General features: G+C 40.6%; 1 protein-coding gene across 3 annotated transcripts in view; it reads right to left on the reverse strand.

Annotated features, from left to right (window-relative positions):
- Positions 1 to 18767, reverse strand: part of LOC113165295 (neuronal acetylcholine receptor subunit alpha-7) — a 28887-nt gene extending 10120 nt beyond the window's left edge. For 2 of the 3 annotated variants that reach the window (XM_026364696.1, XM_026364695.1), the window contains exons 1-5: positions 18659 to 18767; positions 16400 to 16539; positions 9660 to 9704; positions 4851 to 4960; positions 4225 to 4304 (exon numbers count right to left, since the gene is read on the reverse strand). In XM_026364696.1, coding sequence (XP_026220481.1) covers positions 4225 to 4304; positions 4851 to 4960; positions 9660 to 9704; positions 16400 to 16539; positions 18659 to 18713 — 430 coding nt within the window. In that variant the 5' untranslated portion in view covers positions 18714 to 18767. Of the gene's footprint in view, positions 1 to 4224; positions 4305 to 4850; positions 4961 to 9659; positions 9705 to 16399; positions 16540 to 17082; positions 17167 to 18658 lie in introns of those variants that run through there. The other variant, XM_026364697.1, reaches the window with a different exon arrangement.
- Between the last annotated feature and the right edge of the window lie 3872 nt (positions 18768 to 22639).

A 22639-nucleotide genomic window follows, 5' to 3' on the forward strand; every position in this document is an offset into this window, starting at 1 on the left:
CTGCGAGTTACTTTACTGTATGTAACTTTACTGTATGTTACTTTACTGTATGTTACTTTACTGCGAGTTACTTTACTGTATGTAACTTTACTGTATGTTACTTTACTGCGAGTTACTTTACTGTATGTTACTTTACTGTATGTAACTTTACTGTATGTTACTTTACTGTATGTAACTTTACTGTATGTTACTTTACTGCGAGTTACTTTACTTTATGTTACTTTACTGTATGTAACTTTACTGTATGTTACTTTACTGTATGTTACTTTACTGCGAGTTACTTTACTGTATGTTACTTTACTGTATGTAACTTTACTGTATGTTACTTTACTGTATGTTACTTTACTGCGAGTTACTTTACTGTATGTTACTTTACTGTATGTAACTTTACTGTATGTTACTTTACTGTATGTTACTTTACTGCGAGTTACTTTACTGCATGTAACTTTACTGTATGTTACTTTACTGTATGTTACTTTACTGTATGTTACTTTACTGCGAGTTACTTTACTGTATGTAACTTTACTGTATGTTACTTTACTGTATGTTACTTTACTGCGAGTTACTTTACTGTATGTAACTTTACTGTATGTTACTTTACTGTATGTTACTTTACTGCGAGTAACTTTACTGTATGTAACTTTACTGTATGTTACTTTACTGCGAGTTACTTTACTGTATGTTACTTTACTGTATGTAACTTTACTGTATGTTACTTTACTGTATGTTACTTTACTGCGAGTTACTTTACTGCGAGTTACTTTACTGTATGTAACTTTACTGTATGTTACTTTACTGTATGTTACTTTACTGCGAGTTACTTTACTGTATGTTACTTTACTGTATGTTACTTTACTGCATGTTACTTTACTGTATGTTACTTTACTGTATGTTACTTTACTGTATGTTACTTTACTGTATGTTACTTTACTGTATGTAACTTTACTGTATGTTACTTTACTGTATGTAACTTTACTGTATGTTACTTTACTGCGAGTTACTTTACTGTATGTAACTTTACTGTATGTTAACTTTACTTTAATGTATGTTACTTTACTGTATGTTACTTTACTGCGTGTTACTTTACTGTATGTAACTTTACTGTATGTTACTTTACTTTACTGTATGTTACTTTACTGTATGTAACTTTACTGTATGTTAACTTTACTTTACTGTATGTTACTTTACTGTATGTAACTTTACTGCGAGTTACTTTACTGTATGTAACTTTACTGTATGTTAACTTCACTTTACTGTATGTTACTTTACTGTATGTTACTTTACTGTATGTTACTTTACTTTACTGTATGTTACTTTACTGTATGTTACTTTACTGTATGTTACTTTACTGTATGTTACTTTACTTTACTGTATGTTACTTTACTGCGTGTTACTTTACTGTATGTAACTTTACTGTATGTTACTTTACTTTACTGATGTTACTTTACTGTATGTTACTTTACTGTATGTAACTTTACTGTATGTTAACTTTACTTTACTGATGTTACTTTACTGTATGTAACTTTACTTTACTGTATGTTACTTTACTGTATGTAACTTTACTGTATGTTAACTTTACTTTACTGTATGTTACTTTACTGTATGTAACTTTACTTTACTGTATGTTACTTTACTGTATGTAACTTTACTGTATGTTACTTTACTGTATGTTAACTTTACTTTACTGTATGTTACTTTACTGTATGTAACTTTACTGTATGTTACTTTACTTTACTGATGTTACTTTACTGTATGTAACTTTACTGTATGTTACTTTACTTTACTGATGTTACTTTGCTGTATGTTACTTTACTGTATGTTACTTTACTGTATGTAACTTTACTGTATGTTACTTTACTTTACTGATGTTACTTTGCTGTATGTTACTTTACTGTATGTAACTTTACTTTACTGTATGTTACTTTACTGTATGTAACTTTACTGTATGTTAACTTTACTTTACTGTATGTTACTTTACTGTATGTAACTTTACTGTATGTAACTTTACTGTATGTAACTTTACTTTACTGTATGTTACTTTACTGTATGTAACTTTACTGTATGTTACTTTACTGTATGTTAACTTTACTTTACTGTATGTTACTTTACTGTATGTTAACTTTACTTTACTGTATGTTACTTTACTGTATGTAACTTTACTGTATGTTACTTTACTTTACTGATGTTACTTTACTGTATGTAACTTTACTGTATGTTACTTTACTTTACTGATGTTACTTTGCTGTATGTTACTTTACTGTATGTTACTTTACTGTATGTAACTTTACTGTATGTTACTTTACTTTACTGATGTTACTTTGCTGTATGTTACTTTACTGTATGTTACTTTACTTTACTGATGTTACTTTGCTGTATGTAACTTTACTGTATGTTAACTTTACTTTACTGTATGTTACTTTACTGTATGTTACTTTACTGTATGTTACTTTACTGTATGTTACTTTGCTGATGTTACTTTACTGTATGTAACTTTACTGTATGTTAACTTTACTTTACTGATGTTACTTTACTGTATGTTACTTTACTGTATGTTAACTTTACTTTACTGTATGTAACTTTACTGTATGTTACTTTACTTTACTGTATGTTACTTTACTGTATGTAACTTTACTGTATGTTAACTTTACTTTACTGTATGTTACTTTACTGTATGTTACTTTACTTTACTGTATGTTACTTTACTGTATGTAACTTTACTGTATGTTACTTTACTTTACTGATGTTACTTTACTGTATGTTACTTTACTGTATGTTACTTTACTGTATGTTACTTTACTTTACTGTATGTTACTTTACTGTATGTAACTTTACTTTACTGTATGTTACTTTACTGTATGTTACTTTACTGTATGTTAATTTACTTTACTGATGTTACTTTACTGTATGTTACTTTACTTTACTGATGTTACTTTACTGTATGTAACTTTACTTTACTGTATGTTACTTTACTGTATGTAACTTTACTGTATGTTACTTTACTTTACTGTATGTTACTTTACTGTATGTTACTTTACTTTACTGATGTTACTTTACTGTATGTAACTTTACTGCGTGTTACTTTACTACATGTTACTTTACTGTATGTTACTTTACTTTACTGATGTTACTTTACTGTATGTTTCTTTACTGTATGTTACTTTACTTTACTGATGTTTCTTTACTGTATGTTACTTTACTGTATGTTACTTTACTTTACTGATGTTACTTTACTGTATGTTACTTTACTGTATGTTACTTTACTTTACTGATGTTACTTTACTGTATGTTACTTTACTGTATGTTACTTTACTGTATGTTACTTTACTTTACTGATGTTACTTTGCTGATGTAACTTTACTGTATGTAACTTTACTGTATGTTACTTTACTGTATGTTACTTTACTTTACTGATGTTACTTTACTGTATGTTACTTTACTGATGTAACTTTACTGTATGTTACTTTACTTTACTGATGTTACTTTACTGTATGTAACTTTACTGCGTGTTACTTTACTACATGTTACTTTACTGTTTCATCCTTCATCTCAACAGCTGAGGCCAAAGCTGCTGACACACTCCCACTAACTGCTCTTAGTCCTTATTACAACTAAAGCTGTTACGTTTATTGCTTATTGATTTCTGATCAGCTGACGGGTTTCACTCGTCTTCCTGACACATTACTGCTCGGCTGTAAATCGTGGTTCGACCTGTAGATACAAAAAGAAACAGACTTGTTCTCAGGTCGTCAATAAGGCCCATCACTCCACCTGATGTCCTCAGCTTGACCAGGTGACCTTGTGATGACCCCGGCTTCCTCAGACCAGCTGTAAAGTGTGTGTTCACCTCCAAATTTCTAATTATCATTAGCATTATTATTTATTTTGAAGAAGAGTGTCGACAGTCATGTTATCATGTTTCTGTGCTCACACTGACAATATTAACGCGCTAATGTTGTTCATCATCTTTTTTAAGATCAATGATTTTATAACATTTTGACACAGAAACGTTCACTGGTTACAAAAGTCCGACACTGAAGCTGCATTTGATAATTAGCACTAAACACCAAGTAACAGCTGGTTGGAAACAACAAATCTTACGTGGTGGCACTAGAGAGAAGGTCAGAAGGTGACTGAGGTTATTAAGGTTCATCCTGTGGGGAACATGAACAACTAGCAAACAGTAGAGGACAAAAACAATAAGCGGGAAGTGACTGAGTGTGTTACCTGGGGGCAGGTACTGGCAGTAACCGGTGGAGTTGACCAGGATGTTGGTGTGGAAGGAGGCGTCGAACCTCTCGTCAGCACTGTGGACACAAAGACAGACTGTCCATCATCTACACATGAAGCAAGTCGTATTGAAGCCTGCATGCTAACACATTTATTAGGGGGGGGTCAAAACCTCCAACCTGAACCAGGTCCAAGAGACTGATTCGTGATGTTATCCTGTGTAAATTTACTCTGACTCGACTGCAGCTACAGTAAGTTTCTGTAACAGTTGAACCAGTGCCCAGTGATAAGTCGACTCGGGTCCTGTTCCTCACCCCCCCCACCCTCATTAAAGCTACACCAGGTCAATATTCTATCTGCCTGCTCATTGCACCAAATCCAAACTTTAACCTTAGTTAATGAGCTGAAAAGCTCGTCAGCTTCCAGCAGAGAGCTGTGATGTGTGCATTTACATTTAGAAGTGTAGGTCTTTTCTAAGGAGTCGAACCACGGTCGAATGGAGGGAATGAGGGGCGGTGATCTAACCACGACACTATCCAGCCGTTAACAGACAGGTATTCATTTGGGCTGGTTCAGGATCAGCATCTCACCAGGAACTAAAACATTTAACACAGCTGGTGTACCTGTTGTACAGCAGGATGTCGGGTCTCCAGACCTGGTTGTCGGGGAACCTGACGTTGGTCACGCCGGGGTAGTCTGACATGTTCCACTGCAGGTAGAAATCAGTCCAGTACTGCAGACACATGCAAAAACACACCAACCCTGTCAGGACGTCACGTTGCACTGGCTAATTGCTAAAAACTAAATGAGCAGCAGATCCATTCATCAGCTGGTGAACTCTTCATTACACTGATGAATCTTATGTAACAGTCAGTGTTCAGCACTCTGAGGTTTTTATGAAGCTGTGAGAGACACAGGAGTGTGCTGCACGTGTTGTTGCTTCATTTGCATCCACAGCTCTTGTGACCGGCTCCATCCTCAATACATTTCAGAGCCTCTCTGAGCTCTTTGTGCTGATGGTTGAAGGCTGTGACGGCTGAAGGTCGCACACATTTCCCTCCGTCTTGTTTACTTCCTGTCACTAACTGAAATGTTTCTCCCAGAGGAATCTGCCGAAGGCAGGACTGTGGCAGGGATGTCCCCTAAAATCAAAGACTGGAGTCTAACTTCTAGGGCAACAAACATCTGAGAACGGATTGACTGTGTGAAAATAAAATCAATAATCTGACATAAAAAAACATAAAATGATTTTTAAATTAGCATTATGATAAATTCAGTGGCGCCCCTTTCATCTCTGTCACTGGCTCATGGAGCAGAGAGTTCACACACAGGCTGAGGACTTTTAGTTTTCACACTAATAAAGCAGCAGCATCAATTTCTCACAGTGGCCTGGATGCAGAGGGACAAAGTGCACTAGAAAACTCACTATTTAATGGGCTATGTGACCGATTTCACTCGCTGTCAATAATGTTAAATACATTTTTTATTCCATCTACTTTATTGCAATGCAAGGATGAAGCTAAATCACCTGATAAACAACAACACATATTAAATGATTAACTGGGGTGTTATCTGCTTTATATTTGAATTTATTTATTATGCCACACTCATCTTTAAATATTCTGCACTTGTAGAATGATACGTTTATGTCTTGACATTGAGTGTTGCTGTTCATTGCCACCAGTTTGTTTGGCGCCTGTTTAATAAAAATCCCCTTTGGGATCATAATGAAATTGACAACTAACAGAAACACTAGTTATTAAATAACATCAGTGCTTCTCAGTCAAAGCAGCAGCGTCATGAAACAGAGGAGAAAAGAAATCCACACGTCAGAAGCGAGACGAGAAAGAGTGTTCACATGTATTTTTAATGAGAAGGTGAGAAATCCTGCCTCTTCTCCTCGTAAAGGTTCAAAGGCTCGAAGGAGTCAGACACCAGAAGAAACGTGCACAGCACAAAGGAGCGATGTCGAACTGATGCAATAGGATCAGGTTCAAAAGGCTTTGCAATATAGAGTCAGATTATGGGTGTGGATAGAAAAGCTTTTAAATCAAATGTCACCAGTAGATTTATTTTGGGCTGTGTCCAGATGCAGATTTGATTTGACACAGTCATTTCTAATGGGATTATCCACTCTGCAGAGTCACTGGGGGACATTTCTGAGGGACCTAAGTCGTTTCATTGAACAGGACTCAGCATGTAAAGAGCCACAGACCCAGAGGAACCAACAGCATGTCGTAGTTTCTATTTATATGACAACTGAAGTGAAACCTCTTTATCTGAAGAGAATCTACTATAAACATATTTTGTGTGGTGTCTCCACAGGGAGAGGATTTCAGTGTGGTCACGATTTAGACGGACGTCTTCTCACTGTCAATGAACTGAAAGTGAACTCTAAATAATAAATAATAATAAAAGTGACGATGTATTTCAAAGAGCAACATCTGGATTTAAAGGTGAGACTACTAACTTATCAAATGTCTGTTTGTCTACCTCAAAACATTCATGACAGTTCTTTAATTCAAGGGTGTAGATCAGCGTTCATTCATATCATTAAGTTAATTATGAATCATTTCTTGATCGAGTTCAAGTTGTTTCAGAAGTTTTAACACTGAAAATACTTAAATGTGTATTTTACAATTTCATGACTGCAGCTGTGGGAATTCTCGTTCCAGTCAACCTGACAGATTCACTGAATGATGGCAGACGGTGTTACTGGGAGGTGGAGTGGAGGAAAGCTGCAGAACATCAGTAGATCAGGGGCTTTGAAGGATAAATGATGGGAAAATGACTGACAGACTCTGATCACACAAATCGAATCAAACTGAACCTGCAGCCAGTAGAAGATGTGAACACAGGGTGTTTCTGAACACTCTGACGACTACGTAGGTTTTGGACGTCAGATGTTCGACTTGTAATTAAAAAATGTAACATGCATCGTCTGATTGTTGCTTCCTGTGTTGGATCTACAGACGGAGACTGGACCTGTACTACAGAGCAGGTTTTCTGTCTTTCAATGAAGTCTCTGAAACCACAACTGTCTCTATGTTGGCCGTTGGCTTCTTTGTCACAGGCCCTCAAAGCTGCAGGAAACTAAATATGCACGGAGTAATAATGAGAGTGGTTCTAAACGTGGTCGATAAACTATATAGAACAATCAATATACTACATGTGTTAAATAAAACCATCCAAAAACAACACTGATTATTTAGTATGTTTTCTTTAAATCTTCACCTGGTACATTGGATCCTGTACAAAAGTTAATCATAAGTGAGAATTTGGTTTGAGCTGGTTTCTCTTCCAGCAGCAGAAACGGCCTCTGGTGATTTTCTAACATTTTAACATTGAACCTGTCGACGACTGAACAGAAAATATTCTGCATTTATTTTGTTTGTTCATTGCTTCATTGTTTAAATCTTTAAAATATTTAAAGATCATTTTTCCAATAGAGAGTTTGTTGCTTTTCCTCCAGTGGGAATAAAAAAGGCATTTTTGAACCTTGGGTTTAAGAAACTGACATTTGGGTTTTTTTAAACCGTCACCAGTTGTTCTGTGTTCATCATGAGATCAGATCAATTGTTAGTTAAAGAAATACCATTTACTGCTAATACAAATATTAGCCTGCAACACTGACCTACATTTACTTTTAGTCATTTATCAGACGCTTTTATCCAAAGCGATTCACAAGTAGCTAAGGCAGAGTCAGCATTAGGAGGTCTGTCTAATGACACAGCCTGGAGTCATGGAGATCTCCACATGGAGGGCAGAGATCTTACCACCACACTATCCAGCTGCAGGTCAATCCCAGTGTGTAGTGGTGGGAACGTAAAGGTTATTCCAGTGAAACAGCAGCATGTTGTTGTGACTGGACATGTGTGTCTGGGTTCCAACAGCTTGTTAAAATAATTAGAAGTGGATAAAATAGAAGAATCCCCAAAAGGAGAAATCTGCTCTGGGATCCTAATGTTTTCATTTTATTTAGGTTTTAATTGTCCAGAGTTACTTTTTGCAGTTTGCCAGAAGAAAAACTGCAGTAACACATTTAAAAGCTCACACGGCTCCACATGAAAAATAAAATGCTTCCTCTCACTTATAGACATCTCGAAAAAACACAAGGATCCAGCAGCAGCGGAGGAGGCAGAGGGGTGAACGCCAAATTAAATTAAGCTAAGAGTAGTTGGTCCTGAGAGGACTCTGCCTCCTGGAGGAATCAACCTTTCCATCCGAGAGGAGCAGATTAGGCTGGATTAGTGCACCCCCACTTTCCAAACACACACTCCACGCAGTCACATCAGGACCTGATATGAAACCTAATTAAATCTGGATAGCTGCATGAAATGGGCTTAGGACACTTCATTAATGAATTCCTGCTCCGCATTAGCTCTGACATTCACAGCAGAGTCAAAAGGCAAACAAGGCTCAGAGTGAGACGAGGCAGGAGGCGATATTAGAAATGGGGAAAGCATCACAGCGCTGAGGGTGTCAGGGTTTCAGACCGAGCAGCAGTGTTTGTGGAAACAGAGAACGAACTTGAGTTTTTCACCATCACAGAAAATGTATCTGGGTCAAACACCAGAGTGATTCTAAGGAAGGACGGGGCGGCTGCAGGCCCCCATTTATTACCTCAGTTTACACACTATCCCTGCTGACCCCCCCGTACACACAGATCCACCTGCAACAGCTGAAGATGTTACTACAGTAACATCGTCTGTACAGTGAATATGAGTTGGTTAGCACAGCTTTGCATAAAAGATGGAGACACAGGGAGAAACTGTTAGCTGGGCTCAGTCCAAAGGTTCTGTAACAATAGAGCTCATTAAATAACACATTTCTTTAAAGTGCTGAACCAATAGGGTTCACAAACATATTCAAATGAAAACTTATTGTATTATATATTATAATTATTATAGAAGCACAGAGCTTCAATAGATGATTTGATCTAATTGAAGAAAGTGTTTCTGAGATATCACGTTCACAACAATGAGATGGATCAACATGAAAACACAAAACACCTCCGTCCACAGCTGTGTCAGATGTGCCGGCACTTCTAGAGATGGTGCACATCCGAGTTTGCAAACAGGACAGTTCGATGAAGTGCAGCAGTACGTGGGCTTGTGCAGAAAACTACACTAGGTCCAGAAGTGAATAAAGGTTCAACTTCTACACGATTACACACCAAGTTTTAGACTAGAATCAGTTTCACTTTCCTTTTACTACAGTTATTTCTAGCTATGGCTTCAGAGCTGGAGTTCCACTACACAACGATTTCAAGTCTGTTAGGAGTTTTGAGAAACACCAAATGATGGTTCTTCAGTGAGGGGATGTCCGCTGACTCTGTATGATAGGTTAATACTCTCCATAAAGTCAATAGACGATGTTTAAATGCAGTTAAAGACTCTGAAAGCAGTCTGTCGATGCAGATTAAAACTCACCAGCTGCAGCCAGATGTTGGTGGTCAGCACCTGGTTCTTCTCATCCTGAAACAGAACAACAGTTAGACAGTCAGCTTGACCTGACACTGCTCCAGTTTACCCTCCACTATTTCCTTCATCTCTGTAGATTCCTGTAAAACGCGACACTGGACCAGCAGAGAGAGGGCGAATATGAATACCGTCAGTTTGATGAATGTCCGGCCTGTTAATACGTTCTGTGGTAGCCGAGCGTGCTGAGAGAATTAGAGGATGGAGGTTTGCAAGAGATCAGCCGTTCTTCAGAGGAAAGGACATTAAAAGATAAACATTACAAAGCTTTTATAGACGACCGACCTTCAGTTTAATGGGACCCGCTGCTCTTTGTCTTCTTTTAATTATTCACTAAAATGATTTTGCATTTATATTTCAGTCAGTAATCTGACCTGAACATGAGTGGGAGGTCAGGAGAGGTGGTAAAACCAGAGTAACGACAGTTTTTAGGGAAGAGGGGCATCAATCAACTAATAAACGTATATAGTTATAATTCTAATATTTCTGCTGTTTCTCCAGAGGAGAAGCTCCAAGCTTCTGTCATATGTTAACCATGATGAATCTTCTATCATTTTCAAGTCGTAACAACCAAAACTGTGAGATTTATAATCATTTTTATAGTTTTCTGTTCAGAGCTACTGAAGAAAACTTCTTCAAGCAGCTGCAGGAAAACGCTCTGTGCCGTAATGGGAAGTTTCAGCTGGGTCGACTAATTACTGGAATCCTTCATGTAGTTTTAATATTAATTAAAAAATAATAATACATATAATAATATAAATATATAAAACATTTGAACGGCAGAAAGCTCCCAAGTAGAAATCATCCATTGTTACAGTCATATGACCATTGTTCATATAAAAGTATTGATTAGCAGCTGAAAAGAAAATCTGCTCCTGCGCTGAGTCGATATCTGCAGCACTGATTTATAACCTCTGTACTTTAGATGGATGCTATTTGGGAATTTTTGTTGAAGCAGCACTTTCAATGAGGCCCAGCGTTGATTAGTTACCTGCTGGACACCTGTGCCGATATGCGATGCTTTCACACTGTGACATTGTATTTTCCTGACTTAAGTGCAGCAATGGCACCAATACATTTTCCACCAGAGGTATTGACAGTGTGCAAGAATATTTTATCAGTGTCACAAAGGCAGCAGGAGTCTGTGGGTATTTATAAAGCTGAACTTTGCACATACGGCGCCGCAGCAGCAGCAGCAGCACAGGTAAGAACTGTGGCTGCCACCACTCAGCACACAGAGAGGGGATCAGCAAAAACTCATTTATATCAGCTAATGTTTTATCTACTGTCAGTGCTTCACCGTCAGTTTGTAGGTTGGATGGACGCTGGATAGTGTCATGTTAAGGTCCCCGTCCTCTGTGGAACACCAAGGTTTGAATCCCGGCTGTGGTCTACCTAGGGGTCTTTAGGCATGAGCTCCTTACACGTATCCTGCCTTTGCCTTGTAAATCATTAAATAATAAAGCTCTGTGTTTTATACAGTTCTGCAGCTCCTGTCCAACAATCAGTCTAAACACTCCCTCAGAAAGCAGAGAGCAAACAGACAGACAGGTGGCCAGGTGGACAGGTGGACAGGTGAGATGTGCAGCTGAACCAAAACACACAGACTTACTCAAAATTCAGGTGATCACAGCCTGAACAGGAGAACAACCACAATCCCACAGAAGGACAGGTAATTATGCCTCGTCAAGAAACAACTAGACAATGACCGGTTTTCAAATACCAGGTGGTGAAGGACAATGGCTGCCGTGTGTGTGTGATTGGTGGAACAGAGTCAGGTGGTAAAACTGCAGAACGTATGTTCAGCTCCACCACCTTCATCTGGAGGCCGGCTGTAATTTTAGATCTTATTAAACATCATTTTAAGATCTAAAATATCTAAAATATCCCTGTTGTTGCAGAACACAGTGTGTGTTAGCTGCTGTGCTGGAACGTCCTGATGCTTTAATATGTGGGAGCTCATTTGAGTTGAACACTAAACAGAGTTTGAAGGGAGCTCCCCTGAGTAAAGACTCATCCCTTTAACAAAGCCTGCAGCTACTAGACTGATACAGACTTACATAAGTCAACCACTGCATGGAGGAGACTAATCTACGTGTGCTGTATGTGCACATACATGCAGAAGATTCAGCTGAAACATTGAGAACAACATGACGACAAACTCTCAAATAGCTGAAAGACGACAGAGAAACATCTGGAATCTACTGGATCTGAATCTGTGTCATTATCTGGCTTCAATAAGTAACGAATTACAAGGTTTAATAATGAATAAGGATTCGAAAACTGTGAATGATCAAAGTAAAAATGGACGAGGAGCCAGAAAGATAAAATCGATCCAGATGAATCAGATTCACTTGTGATTGGATGATACAGACGACAGAATGCTGTAGATGAGAGATAATAGGAAAAGATGAGAATAAGGAAAAGAAGGGATGAGGAAAACAGGAGAAGGAGACAGCGAGTGTAGAGACGACAGAAGAAGAACCAGCTTCAGGGAGGAGAACTCAGTGAGAGTCTTAGTGCAGCTTCTGCAAACCAACACACATCGAACACATCTACAAGGCTGCTGCTGAAAACCACAGGATGCAGGATGTAAAAATATGGTTGGTCCAGGCCGATCAAATCATTCATTTATCCCACACATCTGTATGAGGAAAAGCACTGTAGGTAGTAGTGAGGATGTGATAATGAAGGAGCTGAACATTTAGATTCATGTTTTAAATCTACAAAGTCTGAGTGATGATGGAGTTTAATGATGAGAGCTGAGACTGCAGATGGAGGTTTGTGGTTCCTCTAAAACCACAAACCTGTGCTGAGAGCCCAGGGTGAAGGATTACTGTGTCCAGTTCTGGCACTTTAGACTAATTCAAACTTAGATGGTGAATATTTCTACACATTAACAAGTTTTCACAGTGGAAAGTTAAAAAGCAGAGACTAGAAGACACTTAATCAGTTAAGGCCGAACAACGATGAAATGAACACCTAATGATGCTTCACGTCCAAAACTATGATGTCATGTAATAAAACTTTATCCTACAAACTAAAGTTTGGAAAAGCTGAACCATCAGCACCGAGCCACTTCAGGCTGAGTCACCGCTATTGATCGGTTGTTCTATGAAGCCCCCACAAAACAGATGGTGGTAGAATCTTTAAGAAGCTTTTGAATTAATTCATGTGTTTTATGTTATTGACAGTGATGATGTTTGAGGAATTTAAAGTGCTCATCAGGACACTTTATGACTTCTGTTCTGTTCTGAGACAGTTTGATATCCTGCAGCAGAAACTGTCAAACACCAGGCAAAGTGACAGGAGAGATAAAGGCTGCTGGGAACTCATAGGTGGAGGTGGAAAAGAGAAGATAACATAAGATGAGATGACCTTGGAAATGAGATAAGAGTAATGGATACGTAACATGATGAGAGGTGCAGCGAGGGAATGAGGTGGGAGGAATGTGTGCACTGATGAAACCAAAGATAAAAATGACATTTTCTAGAAAATGGTCCAAAAAATGTGAATGAAGTCTTTTACTTCGTCTCCTTCTGTGTGAGAAAATGTTGATCTGTAGAAAAACTCCAATCAAAGATCAGAGGACGAAAATCCAGGAAGAAAACCTGATGGAAATGTGAATGAGTTCAACATGAAATGAAATTCTGAATGATCCAACGTGAAACTAGAAGATACAGGAAGATGAGGTTTGAAGTGTTCTGATGCTAACGTACGGCTGTAACGTTGACACCAAGGATGTGGACATGGAAATAACAGCACACAATGTCTTAAGTATCCTGAGCGAAGGGCTGGTGCATTAGAGAAGCTCCGAACTCCAGCAGCTGGCACCAGTGGTTGTTCTGGAAACTTCATCTGAATGTTTCCTCAGACTCCATGTTGACCTCCGACCCTCAGGTGGCGGTGCACGAGGAACCGTCAAACTATCAGGACGAATATAGTCACATCTGCTCAGGGGGACAGTTGGAGCGGCTCAACACTGCATAAAGTTTTCTGTGGTCAGACAAGTCTGTGTTTCAGTGTGTTGTCAGTGGAAATATCAGATTCTCTGTCAAAGATGGAAACAGCGTCCACACTGTTTAGGAACAGAACCCTACACGTGTGAAGAGCTGTATATTAGAATTTCACAGACATGTATGCCGCCTTAAAACCAGACTTTTCCTGGGAGGTCAGTGGACAAAGCCAGGCCCCGTCCTGCATGTGCTACATTCACACGTGCTGGACTGGTCTGCCCTCAGCACACATCTGTGTCCTATTGGAAATACATCATATGAATTAATATCACCAGATACAGCGTCTATTTATTGTAACTGGGTGAACTGACCCTTTATGAATCTGACCACTGGACAGTTTACATGTGAAGCTACAGACTAGACTCATGAAGTACTGAAGCTTTGATATCCAGCTGCTGTTGTTCTGCAGCTTCACACTGAATTCTTCTGCATGTGGAGACTCTGCAGCTGCCAGCTTCACATGCTGTGACGGTGGAGATGAGGGCTGTCGTGCTCCCCTGCAGCGAGTCAGAGCCCGTGCCGAGCGCTGAGTGTTTGTACGTGTTTCATACAGACACACGCGCAGGTTAAACAGCATGTTGCTGATCTCTGCAGCAGAATAACCAAGAACAAAACCAAGAACTCACAGAAGACCTCCTTCTAATGTAGTGTTGTATAGTTCTAGTAGTAGTAACTAATACTGATTCAGTCCTGTGATGGAAGCTGGACTCTGATTTCCACTCTAGTTGTATAAGTTGATGTCTGATAGTTGAAGTAACACCCAGTACAAACATGCACTCTTAAAGAAGCGAGTGGGAGTAGAGCAGAACTCTTAAGGTGGTTTACCACAGTGTAGGATACATTTTCTCACTTTAAAACATTATATTCTAATTGTAAGACGGTGAAAGACGTTACTGTCAAATCCTCAGATGACACAGTGGATTGAAGGTTCCCAGACTTTCTAAGACGTACAGTAGGAAGCCGATCGAGGAGAAAACTCTGTTTGTGTTGTAACGAGTCTGGAAATCTAGGTTTAAAGGACATTTTACATTTGGCAGATGCTTTTAACCAAAGCGAATTCCAAGGGTACAAGGTACCAGGCAAAGGCAGGGTACCCATGAGGAGGTCTTACCTAATGACCCCTACTGGAGGCAGACAGCCAGCATTCGAACGCCGTCTCCCACATAGAAGGAGTCAAGTCGACCACAGTGAGTCAGTGTGTGGACACGCTGAGTACAACCTCATGCACACAAAGTGCAGCCGTGCAGTCTGCAGACGTGCCTGTTTGACTGTGTGAGAGCATGTGTGGTATCAGAGATGAAAGTGTTCAGGACCTGGCAGGAGGCAGAGTGAGTGTTTGTTGAAGTGGGAGTGAGACGTGTGTGAGCTGTAAATGAATGAGCTGTGTTAGTTTAGTTCATCTTTCATCACTGTGTGTGTTTGTGTGTCTGCACACGTCCACTGACTGAATCCCTGAACTTGGTAACGACTGTTGACCCTGCAGGGGCTGATTAGAGGAACAATCTGATGTGAACCTGCTGCTGCAACACGTGGACACACAGACACACATTGTTTCCTGTTCTGTTCTAATCTCCTGTGACACCCACAGCTGAGGACCACTGGTCAGAAATATGCTGTAAAATGAACTAGCACTGAGCAATGATTCATTGATTAATGAGCTGTGGCCAATAGTCAATGATCAGGTTCTTTTTCTACATTTACAGAAGTGTAAACCCTAACTGACTGAGACAGAACAAGCTAACCACTCTCTCATCCTCATTTCTGCAGCTTTAAGTGAAGTTGACCTGCTGTTCCAGTATTTAACTAGATCTGATTGTAAGTTACATTTTATGTCTTAGTTAGATGCAACAGTTGTAGATGAATAATTGAATTGTTGAATTTCCACTCACCCCAACCGGTCGAGGCAGATGGCCGCCCACTATGAGCCTGGTTCTGCTGGAGGTTTCTTCCTCTAAAGGGAGTTTTTCCTCTCCACTGTTGCCTAAAGCTTGCTCAAATGGGATTGTTGGGTTTCCTCTATAATCTTTTGTATAAATATTTTCTGTAAGGTCTTAAACATTAAACACTGTAAAGTGCTTTGAGATAACTTCTGTTGTAAATTGGCGCTATACAAATAAAACTGAATTGAATTGAATTGAATTGAATTGAATTTGGGCTCAGGAAACTTTAAAATACTGTATTGAACTGTAGCTTTCACTTTTATTTATTCAAGTAAAATAAATGATGAATCATTAAAATGCCTTATTTATTATGAATTAATTCCAACGTGTCCTTCAAATCCAGTTGTTCCTGCACTAAAGGTTTTAGAGTCTGTGACAACCACAGTCAGATTTTTGGCCATTTGAAGCTTAAATCACTCGGAAATCACAACAGCTTCATCAAAACTTGAATTCCCCCAAATTCCCAGATTTAGCTTTTATTTCTACTGCTTTATTTCTCTGTTTGTCCCAGAGTGGAAAATCACCATCAGAGATAGAAGGACATCTTTAGTCCACTCAAAAGCAGATCAAACATTTCTGTCTAGTTGCGACTTCCTTCAGGTACGAGGTTAAGAATAGGGAGGTGCTGCCTATGGACCCCTACTGGAGGTAGAACACATGGAGGGCTGCGATCTCACCACTACCAGCCCCTCACACTTGTGAATGTGTAGCTGTTGTGAAGTCCGAGGGTTCTCACCACGTCCATGATCTGCAGCAGGCTGAAGCTGAAGTGGACGGTCAGGCTGTGGGAGTCGTTGTGGACCGGTCGCTCTAACGGGTTGTAGTTCTTCATCAGCTCCTTGTAGAGACGCCTCTGGTACACGCCCTGCAGAGAGTCTGGACACAAACAGCACATGGACGTATAAATGTAAACACTACATATATTACGAGTAGGTTATACGTGCTGAACAGTGACACACAGATTTAAATGTACATTTACATTTAGCACAGCTTATCTGAAAGCGAAGATATTTCCCATTTCAAATATTGTGTTTTCCCGCTGGTGTCAGGCGGCCTCATAATCCCATTAGTTCTCATTATAAACACGTAGGAAGCCGCAGTAAAACCAACATGTAACGTGTTGGCAGATACTTTTGAAGTAACTCCCAATACTGCAGCTCGCAGCGGTCGGAGCTTCAAGCTCAAGCTTTGCACAGTCGACTTTTTCATTTGAGGTCCATAAGAAATGGAACAAGCTCCCTGATCCTCTAAAAGCACAACGTTTTACCTGTGATTCTAAGAAACTGACTTCATTCAACAGAGACTGTGAAGTGTGTTGGAAACTCATGTGACATCTGCATCTTTACCCAAATGTCTGTTCAGATCAGAGGAGCTCAACACACAAACAGAGGAAACTCAAGTGTCAGGGTGTAAACAGACCTGGTCTCCAAAGGGGGATGGAGGATCACTTTGGATTGACGGTGAAAGATTTGATCAGGTTTCTCTCTCGTTTGTCACCTTTCATCTCAGACAGCCTCAAATCACACAGTATAAAGAAGCTTTAAAAGCTCGATGGAGTCTGTGGAGCTGAAAGCTCATCAAGATGATTGACAGGTGCTGGTTGAGACCTCGACTCGTCAGCTCGGTCTCTGTTCTCAGGGTCACTGCTGTTTGAAATCCTGCTCATGACTTTCAGCCTACAGGAGGATTTTTTCCTCTGGTTCTGTTAAATCAACGCGGTTCTAAACAGAACAAAAATGAACATTATCATCTTCATGAGGGAGGATTTATCACAGGTCTGTTGGATTAGACTGATTTATAGCTTCAACACTGGACCGTCCACGTTCAGCTTTTTACAGCCTTCTTCATTCTTTACGTGTCTTTAGGCAGGCTGGACATAAATCTCTAATTTAGACTAATTAACTAATTAACTGATCTGGTAGAGATGTGGTCATCGTCTCCATGTGTCCCTCAAGTGTTTGACTCTAAGTTTGACCCTCTGTGGTTACTGTAGTTGTTCACATTAATGTTACTGTCAGATAAACAGCTCCTTCTGTCTAAAGCTCTATGTGATGTAGCTGTAGATGAAGTTTACTGACAGCTACAGCTAAAGATACAGCTGAAGAAAAGTTTCCACAAACCTCTGTGATGTGATTAATGAACTGATTGATTTGGTTTTAATAAAGTAAGTAAACATGCAAATATAGAAAGAAATAGAAACAGACTATCTGTAGTTAAGGATAAGTGGTTAAGACAATCAATCAATCCGTCAATCAATCCGTCAATCAATCAATCAATCAATCAATCAATCAATCAATCAATCAATCAATCAATCAATCACACTTTGTTTGTAAAGCATCAAATCCATAATAAGTGCTTTCCAGCTTATAAGTAACAAGTATCATATAAAAATTAGTATTTATTTAATACAATTAAATAAAAATATGCAGATAAATAAAAAAGAATGCAGTGTACAGAAAAACTATAAAAAGGAAATAATAAGAAATATAATCATTATATCTTATCTTATAATAAGAGTAAATAAGAGAGTAAATACATAAACTAGATATATAGACCGTTCAACAGAAACTAATTCCCCCTCACTGAGGATCAGTCCTGGTGGTCGACCCGTGTCACAAAGGTCGGCTGCAACTTGGATTAGTTATCATTCAGTCATTAATAGATTTAGTGATGAACCCCACGTGAGCCCTAAACTCAGATCTGATTGAACATTACACCAGGGTCAGTTTCTCTCTGAGTCTTTGAATTAATAACTAATATCTCACGCTGGTTGAGCTCTAAAGACTTGAATCGCACCCTGATGTCCATTAAACAGGCGTAGCCTGGATCACTTTTAGTCTGTGTGTGTGTGATTTGTATCTTACAAGTTAAATATTCAATGACTATAACTGTTTTTATAATTAGTGATGATTTTATACAGCTTTGGACTGGAACAGCTGGATGCATAATGAGTGACAGGTGTGTGTGTGTGTGTGTGTGTGTGCGCTGAACCTACCGTGGACAAAGCAGCAGAGCGTCAGGATGTGCAGGGTGAAGATCCGAGCGTCCATCCTCAGCAACCGAGAGACACACAGACGAAGAACTGATCAGTGTGAGAGGGAGGGAGAGAGACAGAGAGAGAGAGAGAGAGAGTCGGGGAGAGAGAGAGAGGGAGAGAGAGAGAGAGAGTCGGGGAGAGAGAGAGAGGGAGAGAGAGAGAGAGAGTCGGGGAGAGAGAGAGAGGGAGAGAGAGAGACAGAGGGAGAGAGTGAGGTTCAGGGACCTTGGAGAAACTTTCTGCAGCGTCCTTCAGCAGACCCAACACCTTCACTAAAGACTTTTCAGATCAGGATGGACGACTGAAAACAAAAGACAAAGAGAACAAAACACTGAGGACACCGGGATCAAACTGATCCAAGGTTCACTGAGTTCACTGAGTTCTAGTGTTCCATCCAGGCTCACCCCAGGCCTGAGACTGGATCATCTTCAGCTGAGTCCTGGCAGCCATCTCGTGGTTTTCTCCGATCTCCCTCCTCATGCTGAAACACAGCGCCACCATGTTGTGTTCTCGCTGTCTGCGGGGAGGCAGCGCTTTATGTAGTCCAGCAGAGCCGTCTCAGACTGGAGCTCTGCAACACGAGGGAACGACAGGGATTCAATCAACACTCAGCTGAGTTACAGTCCAAACAACATTTAAAACTTCACTTCTGGACTCGTCTGCTCCCTTAAAAAAGAAACTCGGTGAGACTTTGGTCTTCAACCCTTTTTTTGTCACTTTATCCTAAAGAAGCGTTGGTTTAAGACTGTTCTCATATTTCCTACCTGCTCTAGTTGTGTTCTAATAAAAAGATATATATATGTATATAATATATGTACAGGGCATAATAGCATGCACAGCATTACTGGCAAAATTCAACCTCCAGGTGCAAATAACATTTATCCTAATAATTTATCATTAACACGGTAACGACGGTGTTTGTTGTACCTGTCTTCTGTCGGTGTCGACCTTCTTCCTCAGCAGCATCTCAAAGCGATGGCTCGATGAAGCAGGCGAAGATGTACGTCATCTCACCATACTGCCGATACCTGTCAGCAGACGCACCTGCACGCACGCACGCACACACACACACACACACAGACACACACACACACGCGGCACCTTGTAGCATCAATAAGCTAAAGTCAAATTTCTGTCTAGTAGATTTGTTCACTTTGTAGAGGAAAAGCTCATTGTGTTTTTGGGGGTGGGGGGGTTTTACCAGCAGACTGAATTGCTCTCCTGGGGCGAGGTAGGTGTGGCTGAGGTGACGCGCGGCTTGGAGCACCCTGACGATCCCCTCATGTTACAGGTGAGACTGAAACATCGTGGGCCACGATCAGCAATTCCACAACTGCAGAAGAGAATCCGATTTTTATTTACGTGTTTTTTTCTGTTGCTTCCTCAGTCAGACCAAAGAATAAGTGATAAAAATGTGAGAGTAGCTTAGCTAATATTCTATTTTACAAGGCTTTAATTTCTAAAACACTTGAGTCTGCATTGTTTGGTCATTAAAAAGTTACTTTCACAGTTTAATTAATACATTAACTAAAATGATCTGAAGTCTTTTAATCACTGCTCACATATGAATCATTAACTGCTTCCAGACCAAATAAAATAATGGTCTCAGGACTTTTTTGTATTAATTTAACCTTTATTACATCGATATTTCCAGAAATTAGTGGGAATTTTATAGTATAGTGTATAGTTCTTCAATAGCACTTCATCTGTGTGTGTGTGTGTGATTACATACTGCAGTTCAGGTCTTCAGTGGAACAGTGTTGAGGTTTTCCAGCAGTTTGACTCCCACCAGGTTTGGATCTTCACACAGTTTGATCAGCTGGACCAGCGAGTCCCGGCCTCTGACGGTCGAATACTTGCCTCTCTGCTGGGTCACACACAAACACACGTTTGTTTTGGACACTCAACCACCTAAATGTGCAAAACACTGACTCCACAGCTGGAGCGTTCTGTTCTCACCAGGCTGCAGCTCCTGGGTGGAGGCAAGGTGTGCGTGAACCACAGCATAGGAGACCAGCTCAGCCACGGTGTCTGCAGAGAGACCCTGAGCCTGATGAAGGTCTGAGCCTTCCTGAAACGCTCGGGCTGGTCCGACAGCAGCAGCTTCTCCAAAACGGTGCGAGGTTCCTCCCTGCAGAACTCACTGAAGGAGCACGCAGCTCCTGGAGAAGACGGGGGGGGGGGGGGGGGGGGGGGGGGGGGGGCACAGACATGGTCAATTAAACATAAAAACATGTCCGGCTGCTGTATTAATGACTAAAATCACTATTTGGTTCAATGTAACAGAATCACATATAACCAGGAGACACATTCTTCTGATGATGTGTAATGGTACCTTGGAGAGCTGGTAGAGGCTGAGGACTGTTTACAGTAGCTGTTTCCATGGCGACACGGTCCACCAGTCTTGGAGCTGTACAGCAACCTCGTCTTCAATGGGGGTACCATCACGAATGAAGACAAGCTGCTGAATGACGGAGCTGGAGGAGGGAGAGAGAAAGTTGGATGGATAAAGGTTCAGTTCTGAACCATCAGGAGCCTTTGAAGCAGACGGGTTACTTACAGCTGGTGATGCTGCCTTGGCAGAGCTTCTGATGCCTCTTCTTGTGGTTCAGGGTTTTTATTCCCTGATGCCAGGCCGTGGCAGCGCAGCACCACCCCCATGTCGGGGTGATACAGGGAGAAGTATCGGCAGACTCGGCCGGCTTCATGGATGCTACCATTATCTAAGAGCTGGCCGACCAGCAGAGCCAGAACACTCCCTTCTGGATTTACTCGGAATCGACTTCCAGCTCCTCTGCTCCCAGGGGAACCTGGGAGTCCCTCCACACTGAGGCACTCTCAGTGTTTAGGCCGGATATGTTAGAGAAGGAGAACTCCTTCATTAACACTTCATATGTGTTCATTTCAGGCGTGGCGGCAGGCGGCGCTAGGTTGAAAACGCTCTCCTTCTCCATGGTGACACTAAGGACGTGTCGTCGTACCCGACTGATCCACAGCTTCTTCTCCAGGTTCTCCAGTTTATCCAGGGGAGCCGGGCTGAGCAGGGACAGCCAGTGAGCAGTGAACCCGAGCAGCAGGCAGCGCTCCTGGACGTCCAGCAGCTCTGTCTGAGCCTCGCCACCCACAGACGAGTCTGGAGCCTCAGGTTCAGTCTGTGACAGGAAGAACTGAGAAGCTGATTCTGGATCAGTGTCTTCAGTCTTCAGCTGCTCGTGACATTTCCTCCAGAAACGACTCGAGTTTCCAACCTCCTCCACTGTCTCTTGGACTTCTGGGAGTTTGCTTCCTGAAGCAGCTACATGACAAACAGAAACATTCAGTTAATATTAAATCAGGTTCAGCAGGTCTAGAAGGTGAAACTTCAATAACTCAGTGAGTTATTATTTAATTTAATACTTCCTGATGCAACGTGTAAAGTTCTGTGTAGAATCAATAAACAGCGTTTTTACATATCATACACACGTCCACAGGACATTTTGAGGGTCACCGTATTCTTTTTTTTAGATCTGTTGGTTGTTTTAGTTATTTTCATTTTCCCCCAACAAAGGAAAAAAGTCAAACACACAAAACTGAAGTTCAAATTTCTTGTAGATGATGGAAGAAATAATTCTATATAAATTTGTATGAAGAAGAATTTTAATTGTGACGTTGCAGTGGAGCCAACCTGACGAGGAGCAGGCGGTGGACCGGCAGGCCGGCAACACTGCCACTTGTCTGGCCTGGCTGTAGCGCCCCCGGCCTGAAGAGCGTCCACTGCAGCCTGGAACTCCCTGCTGGACGGAGGGAGAACAGGGCTGCAGCAGCCTGGGAGACAGGCTGACCCCTGACCCTGCAGCAACTCACTGAGCTGACTTAGCTTTTGAAGTCTGGACCTAAACACACACACACACACACAACACACACAAATAAAGTTGAATCGATGTCAATCTCGTATTGACT

Source organism: Anabas testudineus, chromosome 6 (genome assembly GCF_900324465.2).
Source record: "Anabas testudineus chromosome 6, fAnaTes1.2, whole genome shotgun sequence".
NCBI classification, from domain to species: Eukaryota; Metazoa; Chordata; class Actinopteri; order Anabantiformes; family Anabantidae; genus Anabas; species Anabas testudineus.